This window comes from Pongo abelii, chromosome 15, assembly GCF_028885655.2.
Source record: "Pongo abelii isolate AG06213 chromosome 15, NHGRI_mPonAbe1-v2.0_pri, whole genome shotgun sequence".
In the NCBI taxonomy this organism is placed as follows: Eukaryota; Metazoa; Chordata; class Mammalia; order Primates; family Hominidae; genus Pongo; species Pongo abelii.
The window spans coordinates 81,490,536-81,508,936 of NC_072000.2; the positions used below are offsets into that span (position 1 = coordinate 81,490,536).

Consider the following 18,401-nt stretch of genomic DNA (forward strand, 5'->3'; position numbering starts at 1 on the left):
CAAGTGCCCCGACTCTCCTACCCCAGGGGCAGTGCTGCAAACCGTCTGGCCCTCCTCCCCCGAGGCCTGCAGGTAACCCAGGTTCTTCCTCACTTGGTCTGCTATGCAACCATGGGGGCCTGAGCCACAGCAGCTGGCAGGATGGCGTAGCAGTGATGAATCTAAGTACTTCAGCAGCTCTGGGCTCACCTTCCAGCGCACCATTGCTACAGTGACCTTGGGAGGGTCACCGACCCTCTCTCACCCTCATTTCCCTATGAGTGAAGTGAAGATAACCACATGCATGGCTATGTGTGTGGTTGAGTCTAGTGAGAAAATGCCCACCACGCACTAAGTCCCACCTGGATCTGGCTCAGAGTAAACACTCAATAAACATCCCCCCCCATGAGCTGGAGCAAGACCCCTTCTCACCACTGATGCCCCTTCCAAGGCACCTGAGTGTCTGGACTCCAAGAAGGTGTTCCTGGAAAGACTGCATGTGGGCTGGGAGAGGGGGGTCCAGGGAGATTGTGATCGGTGGGAGGGGAGGGTCTGAGAAGACTGCAATGGATGGGGAGATATTTGGGGAGACTGTGATAGGTGAGAGGGGAGGATCCAGGGATACTGTGATGGGTGGGAGGGAGACCTGGGAGACTGTGATGAGTGAGGGGAGGTGTCCAGGGAGCCTGAGATGGGTGGGGGTGTCCTAGGAGACTATGACTGGTGGGACAGATCCAAGGAGACTGTGACCATGACCGGTTGGGGCATCCACGGAGACTGCAATGGGTGGGAGGATCTGGGGAGACTGTGATGTGTGGGAGGGAGCAGGGAGCCCTAGGAGACTGTGATGGTTTGGGGAGGTGTCCAGGGAGACTGTGATGGGTAGGGAAGGTGTCCAGGGGGACTGCGGTGGGTGGGGGTCTGGGGAGACTGTGATGGGTGGGGGTATGGGGAGATTGTGATGGGTGGGGGTATGAGGAGACTGTGGTTGGTGGGGGGTATGGGGAGACTGTGGTGGGTGAGGGGTATGGGGAGACTGTGATGGGTAGGGGTATTGGGAGACTGTGATGGTAGGGGGAGTCTAGGGAGACTGTGATGGGTGGGGGTCTGGGGAGACTGTGATGGGTAGGGGTAGGGGGATACTGTAATGGGTTGGGGTCTGGGGAGACTTGGATGGTTGTGGGGGTCTGAGGAGACTGTGATGGGTTGGGGGGCCCCAGGAGACTGACGGTAGAAGGAGGCCCAGGGGTCTGTGTGCAGTGGGCTCTGGGGAGCTCGCAGGCTGACCTCACTGCTGCTGCCTCCCTCCCTGTAGGAGCAAGCTCCTGTGGCTGCATAGCCTGCTGTCCTTCTTCTACTTCATCACCAACTTCATGTTCATGGCTCATCACTGCCTGGGGTTTGCGCCCAGGAATAGCCAAAAGGTAAGTAGCCTACAAAGCTGCTCTCCACTGGGAGCTGGGGCCCCTCCCCACTGGGCTGACCACTCCCAACCCTCAGAGAAGCCCTCAGAGGAGCCCTCAGAGGGTCCAGGGAGACTGTGAAAGATGGGAGGGGACAGTTTCACCTGAGCAGGGAGGGGCCAAGCTTCCTCCCTTCAGCCCTAGTAACAATCACCTGGCCCCCACCTCTCACCCTTCTCTACCCTCTCACCCTCCTCCACCCTCTCACCCTCCTCCACCCTTCTCCACCCTCCTCCACCCTCCTCCACCCTCTCACCCTCCTCCACCCTCTCACCCTCTCACCCTCCTCCACCCTTCTCCACCCTCTCACCCTCCTCCACCCTCTCACCCTCCTCCACCCTCTCACCCTCTCACCCTCCTCCACCCTCTCACCCTCTCACCCTCCTCCACCCTTCTCCACCCTCTCACCCTCCTCCACCCTCTCACCCTCCTCCACCCTCTCACCCTCTCACCCTCCTCCACCCTCTCACCCTCCTCCACCCTCTCACCCTCTCACCCTCCTCCACCCTCTCACCCTCTCACCCTCCTCCACCCTTCTCCACCCTCTCACCCTCCTCCACCCTCTCACCCTCCTCCACCCTTCTCCACCCTCTCACCCTCCTCCACCCTCTCACCCTCCTCCACCCTCTCACCCTCCTCCACCCTTCTCCACCCTCTCACCCTCCTCCACCCTCTCACCCTCCTCCACCCTCTCACCCTCTCACCCTCCTCCACCCTTCTCCACCCTCTCACCCTCCTCCACCCTCTCACCCTCCTCCACCCTCTCACCCTCCTCCACCCTTCTCCACCCTCTCACCCTCCTCCACCCTCTCACCCTCCTCCACCCTCTCACCCTCTCACCCTCTATCCTCTCAACCCTAATGAAACTTTCAGACTGGTTGGTAAATAGCTGCTGCCCAGGTACCTCCTATCCCTGCCCCCTGCTGCCCCGACCCTCCCCAGGGACTCTTGGACTTCCCACCATCTGAAAACTAAAGGATTAACAAGGCCCAGTGGACCAGCGGGGGCCTCCATGCTAAGTGGTCAGGACCCTGCTGAACTGCTGCTACTTAGTGTACCTGGCCCTGCCCGCTCCTGCTAGGCCCATGCCTTGCCCTTCTGCAATGTCTCTGAGGTCAGAGACCCCCACGTATCCCCACCGTCTCAGTTTGGGTGACCCCATCCAAGCAGACCCTGAGACTTGGAATGAGTAGCACTTGTTTATGGGAGGTGATCCCAGGAAAGGCCAGTAAGGGAGTGAGGATGCAAAGGCAACCAAAAAAAGGGAGCATGGAGGGGCAACTTACCACTGTGGGTAACTGGAGCTTCACGACCTGGGAACTCTGGGAGCTGGTGTAGAGCACATGCCCCAGAATTTTCCTGGAGGTGAGCAATTGAGGGTATTTTCTGCCAGCTCCCTGTCCACCATTCATTGAGGGTTGCACTTGGGGGCTTTAACTCCTCCACTACTTGCCCTGCGCAAAAGCTGAACATGTCCCAAGGCCGGGAAAGAGCAGTCGCAGTATTTGAAGCCTGCTGCAGGTGTTGGTGTGCAGAGAAGACTGACAGGGGGCCATGGGCAGGCACCAGCAGTGCCACCCATCTGGACCAGCACCCATGCTCTGCTGGGGATGGGCAAGAGTGAGGAGCATCCTTAGTTCCTGTCCTCAGCCTTTCAAAGATTCAGTGGTGTGGAATCAGCTCCTTCCAGGCCATCCATTCAAAAGGACTGATTCACTTGAACCCACCCCAGAGTGCAAATCCACATTCCCTGAAAAGTGAACCCAAATGCTTCAGCCTGCCAGGCATGGAGGCTTGGTCACCCTTGACCAGTCTGGTGTCTGCTACTTCAGCTTTCCTTATTGTCACCAGAAGCCTCTTTCAAGACCCCTGATTCTTGCAGCACAATTTACCAGACTCATCTTAAAGGTGACGACCCAGGAAGATATTTCCCATTCACAGAATAAAATGTGAAGTTTGGGGGAAGCTTCCCTATCCTCTCCCCAGAGTCTTGTTTACTTCCCAACTCCCCCGCCCAGTCTCACGTGAGGGATTTCCCTAGCGATGTGAGGCTTTACGCTGGAATAGTGGAAGCTACGGGGAAAGCAGAAATCACTGTGGGGTCGCTCGGGCAACTCTTTCCAATCATGGAGCTCTGATCCTCCACCCCAGACTGATGGCAGCTTTCCAGCCGTTCCTCCCTTCACCACAGTGGTCCAGAGCAGGGCACCCACAGCTGGGCACAGAGGAGAACAGAAGCACAGTTGACCAACCTCAGAGCTGCCTGGCTCAGCTGGGACACTGTGGGCTAAGGCAGCTGGCACTTCCTTGGCCCACAGTGTCCCACCTTGGCTTTGGCTTTCTTGGTTCTCTCAGCAAGGAGGCACTGGCAGCAGCCTGCTGTGAGCAGAAGGCCTGCTCTGGGCCACCAAAAGACTCAGGTATCTGGAATTCCTGTGCAAGCACAGTCTTCTTTCTCCATTTTTATTATTCCCACCCAGGTCACAAGGACACTAATGATCACCTATGTGCCCAAGGACATTGAAGACCCAGAACTCATCATTAAGCATTTTCAGTAAGTGGGTTGGGGTGGGCTGAGGCGTGGATTGCTTCCTCCCTGTAACCCCGCCTGGGTCCTCAAGTGGGTAGTGAGTTGGTGCAGGATGGTGGGACTGGGACACCCCAGGGTGGCTCTCCCTGGACTCAGCTCAGGATCAGCTTTTTAGAATGGGGAGGGCTGCTGGAGCTGGAGCAGGGTGTCTGAAATCAGGGACTTCCTGCATGGCATGGCTGCGATATGGGTGATGGGAATTTTTCTTTCTCCTGTTGCTCCAACTACTGAGCACAGGCAAACTTGGATCACAGCTATTTAGAGCAGATCATCTGGAGACATCCTTTGTGACCCCAAGTTCCTAGCCCCAAAGACACTGTTCACTGAGCTAATTATTTCTTTGTGAACAGCTCTCTCCTGGGTTCCCCAGTGGGTGGAGCTCCACCCTTCAGCCCTGTTCTGAGTTGTGTAGGAAGGATTTGGCAGCTCTCAGATCGCCAAGGTTCAAACACTGAGGTTCAGCTTTAGGAGCAGAGATGGAGTCTCCCATCCAGGAACACCAGGCAGCTGAGCCACTCAGCCCTAAGGGCCGACATGCTGGGTAGGGGGGGTAGGGGCAGCACATCCCCAACCCCACAGGCCGACTCAGCACCCACGTTTGTGGCTGCAGCGAGGCCTATCCAGGCAGTGTCGTGACAAGAGTCCACTTCTGCTACGACGTCAGGAACCTGATCGACTTGGACGATCAGAGGTGAGGCTGCAGCGGGGACTTTTGGGGCCCGGGGTGGGGGTAAAAGGGGAGGATGGGGCTCTGCTGGCCCCTGACCTGCAGGTCCTTCTCCCGTTGCCCACTGCTGGCAGGCGCCATGCCATGCGGGGCCGGCTCTTCTACACAGCCAAGGCCAAGAAGACTGGGAAGGTGATGATCAGGATCCACCCCTGCGCCCGCCTGTGCTTCTGCAAGTGTTGGACCTGCTTCAAGGAGGTAACTGGCTTGAGCGTCGGGAGCACAGCAAGGGAGCAGTGGGGTCCTAGGGCTCTAGGCTCTGTGCCTTTGCCCGCACTGTTGGGCCCCAGGCCTCACTCAGGTCTGCTCTAGTGCTCCCCACCCAGCTCCTTCCTCCCCACCCACCATGTCCTGCCTCCCTGTTGAGATGGGAGCCTTTCTGGAAGCCACCTTCAGAACAATCCAGGGAAGCTAGCTGTTGTCTCCTTTCTGGTCTTGGATGGGAGAATGAGAGAGAAGGACCAGAGAAAACACAGCAGGCTACATGAGGCTGCCAGGACTCAGGCTCCCAAAGAGATAGGACAGACACATTTGAAGGCAACAGCCTGACTTATCACCTGACCACTATGGTTCAAAGAGGGCATCAAGACTCAGACACCTGCTTCAGGAGCACACCGAACTTCTGCCAGCCCAGAGATTCACCCTGTCTCGTGGAAATGCGGCAAACACATCCTCTCACCTCTCTGGGGTCCACCCCAAGCCTGAGAGCCCCCGGGTACCCCTAGCTATGCCTCACTTTCCCCAGATCTAAGGGCAGGGGTGAATGGCAGTCATCGCCTCTTCTTGTTCTAGAGGTGGGACTTTGGAGGCCAGCCAGGGTCCTGGGCTCCTTGAGGTGCTTCAAGGCCACCACAATCCAGGGAGGCTTGAGTGGGGAGGAACCTTGTGACCAGGGAGGCCTTCCTGTGGCTCTGGCCCCAGCCCTGAAGGCTGCCTGCCACCCCAGGTGGATGCAGAGCAGTATTACAGCGAGCTAGAGGAGCAGCTAACGGACGAGTTCAACGCCGAGCTCAACCGCGTGCCGCTCAAGCGCCTGGACCTGATCTTTGTCACCTTCCAGGACTCCAGGATGGCCAAGCGGTGAGCACCAGGCAGGCGCCCCACCCAGCCCCAAGCATACCCCTGCTTCTCGGCACTCTCCTCCCTCTCCGCCTCCCGTTTCCCCTTCTGCCTCCCCTGGGCCCTCCATGCTCCTCACAGGCAGCTGCCATCTGGCTCCCCAGTGGATGAGATGGCCATACCTGCTTCCCCCAGCTGCTGGGGCTCAGCCAGTCTCAAGGGGTGCCCAGGCCGGGGCTCCTCACTCCCTGTCCTTGCTTTAGCACACAGGTGGTCAGAGAAGCCTTTGACCTCGTGGTTCCTCTTCTGCCCTTGACAAGAATGGCATCCCTTTTTCTTTTTCTTTTTTCTTTTCTTTTCTTTTCTTTTTTTTGAGACAGAGTCTCGCTCTGTCACCCAGGCTGGAGTGCAGTGGCACAGTCTCGGCTCACTACAACCTCTGCCTCCCAGGTTCAAGCGATTCTCCTGCCTCAACCTCCCAAGTAGCTGGGATTACAGGCGCCCGCCACCACGCCCAGCTAATTTTTGTGTTTTTAGTAGAGATGGGGTTTCACCATATTGGCCAGGCTGGTCCTCGAACTCCTGACCTCAGGTGATCTGCCCGCCTCGGTCTCCCAAAGTGCTGGGATTACAGGTGTGAGCCACTGTGCCCAGCCGACACATACGTCACTCCCTCCTCACCATAAGAGAGCGTCAGGATAGAGCAGCTCTGTTTGCCGTTCTCCTGCTGCAGTCCTCTCCTAATTCATAGCTCTACAGGCCCCTCTCTTCTCTGCCCCAGCCTCTGGCAGCCCATGCATTGACAAGGAGTGAATTCAGTCCACTCTGGAATGTTCCAGAAGGATCCTTAGGACTGGGCCAAAGTCCTAAAGGGGCTCCAGAATTTATCTCTTAGGAACTGTGGGGGGCAAGGGGGCTCTTCTTTCTGGGGGAGGCTGATCCTATACAGCACATTGTTCCCACCTACCCCAATCTTACAAAGGAAGAGCAAAACTACCTAGATTTTGCTCACAAGCAATGGTACACAATTTTGCAAGTTCCTTACACTCTCAACGTCTTATCTGGCAAATTTAGTTACTGATATTTGCCCTGTTCACCTCCCGGAGGGTTGACAAGTGATATGCCTTCTATTCGATTTCTGTGTTTTTAAAGCAATACACCTACCTGAGGTAATATTGCTCATTCTTTGAGACATCGTCATTTGGTAGAGAGGATCCGAGGCTTAATTACAGCAGAATATGAGCTAGCAAGCCAGAAGTGGGGCTCCAGCACCTGCTCCTCTTTGGTCACATCTCTAGGCACCTCGATTTAGTCATCTGTGCAATGGAAATGATGCTGGTCGTCAATTAGCACAGTATCAAGCACACAGAAAGAACTCAATAATCAGTAGCTTTTGATATTAAGATGAGGCTAAAAGTAGTACCTCCCTTATCAAATCTCAAAGAAAGAGTGTCTCTGTGTGCTGTCACTGCTGTTAAGGGGAAAGGCAGAAACAGAACCATGTGGCACCTCTGCCCTTCCTGGGCAGTCTAGGCACCCTCAAATGCCCTTTCCTCCAGATACTGGGCCTTAGGAACTGTCTGCCTCTAAGGTCCTGAAGACATATCCAAGGCTTCAAGAATCCCCAGGAAGGGGATGAGCCCCCATCTGTAGGACCACCATAGTGGCCCTGAGCTCCTGGCATGAGACCCTCCTAAGCCCATTCCCCCACCCCCAGACCCACGTTTCTTCCTCTTCTCCCCTCTCTGCAGCGTCCGTAAGGATTACAAGTATGTCCAGTGTGGTGTGCAACCCCAGCAGTCCTCAGTGACCACCATCGTCAAATCATATTACTGGAGGGTCACTATGGCCCCACACCCCAAAGACATTATTTGGTAAGCCTCCTCCATCCCTCCCCTCTCCTCTGAGCTCCTCTGAGACTGAAGAAGGCAGCAGGACAGGGCCTTCTCTCCCCATGTAATTGCCCAACAGAGACTCCAAGGGGACTAAGTTCCATGCTCTCCTAAGCACCACAACCTGTGTGTACGCCCAGACTCATTCCCACAAGTGTGGGAGGCATCCAACCCTTAGCAAAGAGGTTTTTTCTGCAGAGAGAACTCAGGTCCATTTTTTTTTGGCTATATGCTCCGGATCCTTTATAAACGATGTGACAAGGGACGGTCCAGGGGCCCGTTACATGCAGGTCTGGACCCAGGAGGCTGGATTAGACCAGGGCAGCCTGAGTCCACAGCTGGCCTACAGCAAACAGCACGTGGGCTCTAAGAACTGATGTCTCTAAATGTGCCTCCTTCTTCCATCCTTCCCCAGGAAACACCTGTCTGTCCGCCGCTTCTTTTGGTGGGCCCGCTTTATCGCAATCAACACCTTCCTCTTCTTCCTCTTCTTCTTCCTCACCACGCCTGCCATCATCATGAACACTATTGACATGTACAACGTCACCCGCCCCATCGAGAAGCTGCAGGTGCCTCCTCTGCTCAGGCCAGGCCTGGGGGCCCCAGGGAGATCAAGGAACAATTCAGGCGAGGATGGGATGGGGGGGCCCCCTGGGAGGGGGCTGTGGAGCCCATACAGTGCAAACATTGTGGAGGTGGCCATGGAGCAAATGGCGGGGTAGGGCTTGCTTTGTTCTAAAGGGATGAAGGTGGGTGACTGCCAGTCTTAGGGACCAGGGCTAGAGTGGGAAGGGAGAGTGGGGAGTCCACAGGCAGGTCCTGGGGTGAGTTGGAGGGGGTGTCATCCTGTCAACGTGGGCTCAGAGGTCTTCATGAACGGGGTCATCCCAGGCCAGCTTGGGGTCCAGAGGGTGTGGCAAGTGTGAGTGGCTCTGCTCTCCGCAAGTTGTCCGGGGCAGCAGGCTCCTGGTTTGTGTAGTAGGGTTGAGAGTGAGGAAGAGTGAGGTAAGTTCCAATGCAGCCCTCTCAGAGAAGTGGGAGCTCAAGATCTGCCTCCACCTCCCTCATCTCCAGACACCTGCACTCCAGGCTGGGCGCCCTCAGCCCTGGGGGAACCATCTCTGAAGTTAGGGGATGCCTTCTGCTGATGGTGCAGGTCAGAGGGATCCTAGCCCGTTTCCAAATTCTTTAGCCTCAAGACTGTTACTAGGAGCCTAGAAGGTCTCTTCTTCCATGTTCTCCCCATCCTCATTCCCAACAACACACATGTGCATGCACCCATGCACACACTCACGCAAAGTCAACACACGTGCATGCACACACGCACACATGCACACACTCACAGAGTCAACACATGTGTGCATGTGCGCACACACATACAGTCAACACATGTGCATGCACACACACACACACGCACACAAGTCAAGCCACACCACTTCTGCTGCTGATTTCTGTTCCCCTTTGTCAACTTTGTAATAGGCCCCAGACCCCACACATCCTGGGAGGGCCACAGCTCTCCCTGGGGACTCCTCCATCCTCCCCTCCTCCCCCGCTCACATGTCATCACAGCAAAGGCAATTTGCTGGGGTTGCACTCCTGGCTAGCTCTGGCCTTAGGAGGAGGTCACTCAGGAAAGCTCAGGCTGCCCCTCCAGTGACCTCAGCATAGAAGGCCTAGCCCCTTGGGTATTCCACTTGACGTTGGGTGTCAGCCTCTGCCTGGCCAGGAAAGCCAGTGAGAAGGGCCAGGCCCCTTGCAGCCTCCAGGAGAGCAAGCCAGCCCTGGGAGTGAGTGGGAGGAGAAGAGGCAAGGGGAAGGGGATGCTTGCATTGACGTCTCTCCTGCCATCCTCCCCTCTCCCCCTGCAGAGCCCAATTGTGACCCAGTTCTTCCCCTCTGTGATGCTCTGGGGCTTCACAGTGATACTGCCTCTGATTGTCTACTTCTCCGCCTTCCTCGAGGCCCACTGGACCAGGTGACCTGGGGGCCTCCTCTCCTAGCCCTGTGGTTTCTCCAGCCTCTTCCCCTGCCCTGGCTTCCCCGCCAGCCTGGCACTTGGGCCCCCCTTCTAGCCTAAGAAGGGGAATTGATAAGGGATGGTTTTGATACCTGAAACCATCCCCAAAGACCAACAGGTGTTCTGTCTTTGGAAGGAGGGTCTGGGTTGTCTCTGGGCCCCTGGGTTGCTGAGATAGAGCCACTGCCTAAGAGTGTGGGGCCAAAGCCAAGCCCTCCTTGGGCTTCTCCCTCAGGCCCCAGCCATATCCTGAAGGCATGGAGCTGTAGGCATGAGCTAGGCAGTCCCAGGCATTCCACGCAGAAGGCACAGGAGGAAAGACTTGTGTGGGAATGTCAATAGAATGCTGTGGCCACACAGAGGGGCCCACAAACTCACTATGACTATCATCACATACGGCCCACACCATGCCAACCTTTTACCCAATCAGGAGCTTTCCCATTTGTTAGCCTTGATGGTTCTATGGTGGCTGCTCACTGGGTAGAAAGTATTTGCCATACCCTGGGCAGGTGGCAGTACTTTGGCTTGAAAGCTGCATGCATCTCAAAAGTTATTTTCCGCACCAAAAGTTCCTACTATTCCACCAGGCAGCAGCCAAAATGTTTGTCCTAACGGAAATCCTTCCTGGCCTTTTCCTCTGGCCAAGAACAAGACTTATATTGATGACTGAAACTCTGCAGGGATTTTGAGTATTCTTGGTAATGTCTCTTTAACACAGAGACATCAACTATATGGCACATCTGTGCCTTCCCATCCCTTCCCGTGCCCGTACAGACATCACTAGTGGATCATGCTGTTCTTTCCTGCTGCTCCCAGATGCAGCACAACTCACAGTGGTCTATGGAGATGGCATCGGTATGCACGATTAAACCAATTTCCCAGCCCAGACCTCTACTCTGCATATGTCTGTATTAGCCAGTTTTCACACTGATGATAAAGACATACCCGAGACTGGACAATTTATAAAAGAAAGAGGTCTCATTGGACTCTGTATTAGTCTATTTGCACTCTGCTGATAAAGACATACTCGAGACTGGGTAATTAATATAGGAAAAAGGGTTTATTGGACTTACAGTTCCATGTGGCTGGGGAAGACTAACAATCATGGTGGCAGGCAAGGAGGAGCAAGTCACATGTTACGTGGATGGCAGCAGGCAAAAAGAGCTTGTGCAGGGAAACTCCCCCTTATAATACCATCAGATCTCACGAGACTTATTCGCTATCATGAGAACGGCATGGGAAAGACCCACCCCCCCATAATTCAATCATCTCCCACTGGGTCCCTCCCACAACATGTGGGAATTGTGAGAGCTACAAGATGAGATTTGGGTGGGGACACAGAGCCAAACCATATCAGTGTCTCTCTTCCTCTCTATTACATAGTTAGGCCTTTGGTTCTTATTAGACCACGTCCATTGATGAATATCTCTCTGTTTCCTTCTAGATCAAGTCAGAATCTGGTCATGGTGCACAAGTGCTACATCTTTCTGGTGTTCATGGTGATCATTCTGCCCTCTATGGGACTGACCAGGTACCTCACTTCCAATTATCCCTCCCCTCTTAGCCAGGCTCTCTTAGAGTTAAGACCTCCTCTTTCAGATACTGTAGACCTGCCTGTGGTTGCTGCAAACCCACTCCTCAAAGACAGCCCCGTGCCTGTCATGGGTGTAGCATGAGCCGGGCTTCCTGCAAACACTAACATGTCAGCTGTGAGTTCGGCCCTCATACGGCTTATCATCTGGCTGGGGACACAAGGCGTGCTTACCAGTTGCCTGACAGCCCCACATGGGAACAACACAGCCAAAAACAGTAGAAATTCAGAAGAGGGAGAGAGTACTGTGAGAGAAATGAGTGAATATTGTGAGAGAAATGTTTGCTTACAGTTTTGCAAACTGGCCCAGGTTTGCTGGAGGAGGTGGCCTTGAGCTGAAAGGTCAAAGGGCTGGGGGCCAGGACAGCCCAGCACTAAGAGGGAAGAGGGGAAGTGTGGACTGGCCAGCTGGAATAAAGCAAGGGTCTTTCTTTGGAGATTGGGCAAGGGAGGATGGTTGAACCCTCAGCCTTAGCTCATAGGTTTGCTAACTAGTAGACCTGCCTTGTTTTTGCTTCTAGTTTGGATGTCTTTCTCCGCTGGCTCTTTGACATCTACTATCTAGAGCAGGCATCCATCAGGTTCCAGTGAGTACTCCCACTTGTCCACCAGGGCTGCTGTGTGTGCACACTGGAGTGGGTATATGTGCTCTTCCCTGAGTCCAGCACCTGAATTTGCTCACAGAAGTGTAGACAAATGCTTGTGAACACCCTCACTGGGCAGACTCGTTACCTTTCCTGTGCTGGGATCCCTTTGGCAATCTAGTTAAGCTCAGGGACCCCTTCTCAGAATGATATCTTTGAAATAATTGTATATTCACAGGAAGTTGCCCCAAAACTGTATGTGGGGTAGGTGTTCCATGAGCCCTTTATCCAGTTTCCCCCAATGGAAGCATTGTGCATGACTATAGTGTAATATCAAAACCAGGAAATTGACACTGGTCCAATCCACAGAGCTTATTCTGATTCTGCCAGTTTTACATGTACTCTGAATGATGTCTTTATGTGCACAAAATACATGGATTACAAAGAAAACCAATTATACTGAATTATAGTTATCAAGATATTTTAAAAATCAAATTTTTGATATAGTCTTTATAAACACATCAATAACAAGATATTGCTTTTTTTTTTGAGACCAAGTCTCATTCGGTCGCCCAGGCTGGAGTGCAGTGGCGCAATCTCGGCTCACTACAACCTCTGCCTCCCAGGTTCAAGCGATTCTCCCACCTCAGCCTGCCGAGTAGCTGGGATTACAGGCACCTGCCACCGTGCCCGGCTAATTTTTGTATTTTTAGTAGAGGTAGGGTTTCACCATGTTGGCCAGGCTGGTCTCGAACTCCTGGCCTCAAGTGATCTGCCCGCCTCAGCCTCCTAAAATGCTGGGATTACAGGCTTGAGCCACCACGCCCAACCAATATTGCATTTTTTATATAAGCGAGCTAAAGTTACATTTTACTGTCTTAAAAACATCAGTATAAAAACTGATATTACTTATTGGAATAAGAATATTAAACTAGGGGGTATCGTTGACAAAGCAACATGCAGACCATGTGGGACATTCTGCCAATTTTGTTTTTTTTGTTTTAGTGATAAAAAGTGTTGAGAATCCCAATTTTCAAAGATATGTTGCAAATGACATGCAAACTTCCATAACTTGCTCTATAAGGCACAATCCTTCAAGGTATTTTTTAGTAGAGATGGGGTTTCACCATGTTGGCTGGGCTGGTCTCAAACTCCTGACCTCAGGTGATCTGCCTACCTCGGCCTCCCAAAGTGCTGGGATTACAGGTGTGAGCCACCATGCCCTGCCATATTGCCCACATTCTTAATGCAAGAAAATGCTAAATTTCAGTTAGAGATTAGTGAAAATAAAGAGTTATTTTTTCCCATCCTAGTTTACAGACTCCCCAGAAACCCACTCATGGATTCTCCAGAGTCTTTGGACCTGGCTTAGACACCCTTGCTTTGGATCAAGCCAATGCATGTATCCCCTAACACACCCATGCTTTATGTGGTCCCTGCCCCTCCCTGCTCAGGGGACTGCTTGTTAACTTAATTGGGTTGGGGACATATATATTATAGGAGAGAGACAGAGAAAAAGAAAGAGAGGAAATGTTATTCTCCTTGTCTGTATCTGTATCTCCACTCCGACTCTCATTTCCTCTGCTGCTCTCCTCTCTCTCCTCCCTTTTAACGTCTCTCCCTCTCCCCGTGGCTTCTTTTGCCACCTTCCCTCTCCCTCACTGCCCAGGTGTGTGTTCCTGCCAGACAACGGCGCCTTCTTTGTCAACTACGTGATCACGGCAGCTTTACTTGGCACAGGCATGGAGCTGCTGCGTCTGGGGTCACTCTTCTGCTACAGCACCCGCCTCTTCTTCTCTAGATCGGAGCCAGAGAGAGTCAACATCAGAAAGGTACAGGCTGGCTCTCCACTGAGCACATCCCTCAGTTTCCTTTGGGAGGGTGTCAGGAATAGAGCCTGCTAGAAGCACCAAGGGGGTTGAGGTGGGAGGGACGGTGTGGATGGGTGGCGGTGGGGCACCTTGGTCTACAGAGTTGGAAAAGAGGCTGCCTCCAGGCCTGAGCTGCCAGGAGGCTGATGAGGAGCCACAGAAGTAGTCCAGCCAAGGGGACTGGGCCACTTCAGGGTGACGCCTGCCTTCTGCCCCAGAACCAGGCCATAGACTTCCAGTTTGGGCGCGAGTACGCGTGGATGATGAACGTGTTCAGCGTGGTGATGGCATACAGCATCACTTGCCCCATCATTGTGCCTTTTGGTAAGTCATCTCCAAGGCATGCCCAAGGGCTGCACACCCACAGATGGGGAGGAGGAATTGAGCCTCACAACATCAGTCCACCTCCTGGAGCATGGGGAGACCTGTGGTAGGGAGATGTCAGGGCCAGGGCCAAGCTGGGGGTACAGGGGAGCTGAGGTTGGATGGCTGTCAACGGGGGATGTTTGTTGAATGAACGCATGAGTGAATGACTCTTCACCAAGCTGAAAGAGTCAGTTCTGGGGGCTCAAGGGAAGCTGCTGGCCCCGGAGGTCAGCACCACAGAGCTCCCCCAACCCATCCTTGGCTGTCGTGACTCTGACAGCCCTGGATCTGGCTTCTCAGGCCTGTGGAGACACTGGAGCCACAAAGGTCCAGACTTGAAGGGGCCACTGAATAAGTTTCCACCTTTGGCCCCCCAGGGCTGCTCTACCTGTGCATGAAACACTTGACGGATCGCTATAACATGTACTACTCCTTCGCACCCACCAAACTGAATGAGCAGATCCACATGGCTGCCGTCTCCCAGGCCATCTTTGCGCCACTCTTGGGTCTGTTCTGGATGCTGTTCTTCTCCATCCTGCGGTTGGGTAGGTACCAAGCCTGCCTGGAGACCCCACCTCCACCTGCCCCACTGCTCTGTGAGTCCCTTAACACTGACCCTGTTAGAGGAGAAAAGCCCAGGGAGGGCAAGATGCTGCTCACCAGACCTGGCCATACCCAGCGACTTCTCTGGGCCTAAAAGGCCTGCATTGGAGCCTCAGCTGAGGTTCAAGGCTAAGAGAAGGCCCTGGACCAACACAGTCCCCAGGTGTGGATTTGGGTTTCCAGCGCTCAGGGCAGGAAACCTCATATTCCTTCTCTCTAAGTCTAGACGGGCAGGAAATAGAGTATCAGCTATTGGGAGGCTCAGTTCCCATGACATTTCCTCTGGGATCCCATAAGATGCCTGTTTTTTTGTTTTGTTTTTTAATTTTATTTTTTGAATCAGAATCTTGCTCTGTTGTCTAGACTGAAGTGCAGTGGCGCGATCACAGCTCACTACAGCTTTGACCTCCTGGGCTCAAGCAATTCTGCCACTTCACCCTCCCCAGTAGCTAGGACTACAGGCGTGAGCCATCATGACTGGCTAATTGTTTTTAATTTTGTAGAGATGAGGTCTCACTATGTTGTCCAGTCTGGTCTTGAATTCCTGGGCTCAAGCGATCCCCCGGCCTAGGCCTCCCAAAGTGCTGGGATTATAAGCGTGAGCCGCAGGCACCCAGTGGTAGATGCCTGGCTTTATGGGTTGCCAAAAACCTGGAAGAGGAACCAGAGCCTGCAGTAGGGGCCAGCTTTTTCCTCACTCTTTAGCTACACACAGCTACTGCTCCTGCCTAGGGGAGCTCAGAGACACCCTCACAGAAGCAGTCCCTGCAGGCCACAGATTAGAAACCCCTCAGCTTTCTCCCCGTTGGAGGCACCTTCACCCCCCAGCAACCCCCAACCCCACTGCCCTTCCCTCAGACACCTGACCTTAACCTTCTCAGTGGTGGGAGAAGGGAGACGCGCTGTTTTCTTTCTTTTTTTTTTTTTTTTCTTATTTTTTGTTTTTAGAGACGGGGTCTTGCTCTGTCACCCAGGCTGGAGTGCAGTGGCCCGATCTCGACCCACTGCAACTCCGCCTCCCAGGTTAAAGCTATTCTCCTGCCTCAGCCCCCTGAGTAGCTGGGACTACAGGCGCGTGCCACCACGCCCCGCTAATTTTTTGTATTTTAGTAGAGACAGGGTTTCACCATGTTGCCCAGGCTGGTCTCGAACTCCTGAGCTCAGGCAATCCGAGGCGGTATTTTCTTTTCTCTCCCTGTCGTGGTGGCATCCATACGGTCGACTCTCAGTCATTTATGTGGCTTACCCATTTGCCGTCACCCCCAATTGCTTATCCTGCTAGCCTTTCCCTGCCACCCCGGAGACTTCATTTTTTTCCATAATGCTTTTCTTCTAAGAATAAAGGACTGCATGTTTATTATCAAAAATAGAAAAAATATAAAGACCAACACGTAAATGACCCATCATCTCACCCAGAACCTGATGTCTTTTGTTCCTTGTCCCCTTTCCAGGCATGCGCTTTGGGGCCTTGGGCGTGGGAACATTGAGAGGGAGCTGTTGGTCTATTGTTACTTTGCAAAACTGCGATCGTCCATATTGTAACATTCAGTCCTGTACCCTGAGGTTTTGTACTGAACACAACGTTCTGAGCAATTTCCTAGGTTGTTAAAAGACTGAACACGTAGGTGCCTTTCAGTGGTTGCATGAAAGTCTACCAGTTTTAGTCAGTTCTCCATGATTGGATATTGAGGTTTGCCACTTTTTGCTACTATAAAAACACTGCAGTAAGCATCATTAAACAGTGATTTTTGGCTGTAAAGCGTAATTTAAAAAACGTTTACCTAGTTAGAAAACTGCTGCTGTAAAAAAGGGACCAAATATTCCCAAATGCAATGTAGGTGACTTTTACCTTCTAGATTCCGTCTCTGTGCCATCGGCACAGATAACTGAGCATGCTCACTTCAAAAGGGCTTGCAGGGAAAGGTGTAGGTCAGAGATGGCGTTGGGGGCACTGGCAGAAATAGTCACTCAAAGATACTTCCCAGGGACGATGGTGTTGGAGGTGACCAGCAGGTCAGGAAGGACACATTTAATGGGCACTGAAGTGGGTACTGAAGTCAATTAAAACATTTTTTCATGGACTCCACAGATGCCAAATTCTAAACTGCTCAAACAGAGCAAAGGGATGATGTTATTGTGTCAGACTCCTTGATGCCAGTTGTTATCAGAAGAGGACTGGCAAGGTCAAAGCCCTTGCAGTGGTGTTGTGATGGTCCCTGGGCATCTGCCAGTTGGAGTGGCATCTCAGCTGGCAGACTCCATCCCATGGCCTTTTCTCCTCCTTGGCAGGTTCTCTCCACACCATCACCATCTTTTCCCTGTCCACCCTCCTCATTGCCATGATAATTGCCTTTGTTGGCATTTTTCTGGGGAAGCTTCGGATGGTTGCCGACTATGAGGTGAGTTGCCAGTCTGCCCCTCCTCCACTGGTTCTCTTGGTCCCTGGGGGACACAGCTGTAGGATACTCTCCAGGCCTGGGCTCCCATAGCACCACAGGATGAAAGGGTCTCGCCTTTGTCTCTGACGGTAGAGCGTGGAGCCCAGTGTGCATGCATGTATGCCTTGCACTAGCTTAGGCTCTGGCCCCCATCCAGAAGACAGCTATCCTCTCCTTTTCTTCCCTCTGACACCTCCTCCAAACTGCAGGCTGCTGGCCCATCCTTCCTGCGATGTGAGTCCAGTGCAGCCACTGAACTGTGAGCCTCCAAGGACTGGAGGCCAAGAGAGAGGATGGAGCAAAAGAGGTTGACGGGGGAGTTGATGATGATTCAAAAAGGGGGGGATTGTCATTTTCTCTCCTTTCAGACCCCAGGCTATTGAACTTGAGGCGACCATGTTTGGAGGTGGCCCCTGCCCCACATGACTCCTTTGGTTGTTGGCAGTGGGCCCACCCTAATCATTAGGAGAGGGGAGCCAATCCATGCCCTTTTAGAGCCATGCCAACAACTATGTGTTCTAGCTCAGCATTTCCCAGAATGGATGTCTTTCCTGGGGCACTGGAATGATTTCCAGTGAATCGCAACATAATTTTTCATTTTTCATGGTTATGTATTTAACATTAACTTTCTGCTTATGGCAACTGAAACACAGTGTTCTGTTTATAATAGTGAATTGTTTCCTTTTTCAATGAATGTATATAAAGAAAAGAAAGCTGATTTTAAGGACTGACACCCTACTGAGTCTGAGGAGGGCCTTGGAGGAGGATCTCTTTGCTTCTGGTGTCTCTGTGTCCAGGGCTCTGGGCACAGGCGCCCACTGCCCTCTCTGCCCAGCCTTTCTTCTCCACGCCTGGCTGGAGCACCACACTAGTGAAGGGTCTCGTGAATGACCCCACTGACTCTGTCTAATACAGCAGCATGATGTGATTGGGTTGGCCAGGTGTCCACTCTAGAGAAGGAGAATGGCCAGGAACCTAGGCTGTGTGGGTGTAGGACACTTTCCAAATTAGAGGGGAAGCTACAGGAGGAAAGACGACAGTGCTGAAGTCAAGGCTTCTCCTGGAGTCAAAGCAGGCTCGTCTTTGAACTTCAATTCCAGCTCTGCTTACTTCCCCCAGTGATGGCCCTTGGGAATAGAACATTCCAGAAGGGACTCCCTTGCATCCCAGCCCTCTCTCTGTCCCCCTGGGCCTCAGTCTTGCCAGGCTGAAGGTATGGAA

General features: G+C 53.1%; 1 protein-coding gene across 10 annotated transcripts in view; it reads left to right on the top strand.

Moving 5' to 3' along the window:
- TMEM63C (transmembrane protein 63C) overlaps positions 1 to 18,401 on the top strand; it is an 85,397-nt gene that overhangs the window by 60,687 nt on the left and 6,309 nt on the right. For all 10 annotated transcript variants that reach the window (XR_008513362.2, XR_008513363.2, XR_008513364.2 and 7 more), the window contains 14 exons: positions 1,295 to 1,403; positions 3,923 to 3,996; positions 4,643 to 4,723; positions 4,834 to 4,957; positions 5,706 to 5,839; positions 7,570 to 7,692; positions 8,126 to 8,279; positions 9,579 to 9,685; positions 11,172 to 11,258; positions 11,840 to 11,905; positions 13,572 to 13,734; positions 13,992 to 14,097; positions 14,517 to 14,684; positions 17,032 to 17,141. Coding sequence is in view for 7 of the 10 variants with exons in the window: in XM_054530884.2 (XP_054386859.1) it covers positions 1,295 to 1,403; positions 3,923 to 3,996; positions 4,643 to 4,723; positions 4,834 to 4,957; positions 5,706 to 5,839; positions 7,570 to 7,692; positions 8,126 to 8,279; positions 9,579 to 9,685; positions 11,172 to 11,258; positions 11,840 to 11,905; positions 13,572 to 13,734; positions 13,992 to 14,097; positions 14,517 to 14,684; positions 17,032 to 17,141 (1,606 nt within the window). In the remaining 3 variants the exon portion in view is untranslated. The remainder of the gene's footprint in view (positions 1 to 1,294; positions 1,404 to 3,922; positions 3,997 to 4,642; positions 4,724 to 4,833; positions 4,958 to 5,705; positions 5,840 to 7,569; positions 7,693 to 8,125; positions 8,280 to 9,578; positions 9,686 to 11,171; positions 11,259 to 11,839; positions 11,906 to 13,571; positions 13,735 to 13,991; positions 14,098 to 14,516; positions 14,685 to 17,031; positions 17,142 to 18,401) is intronic.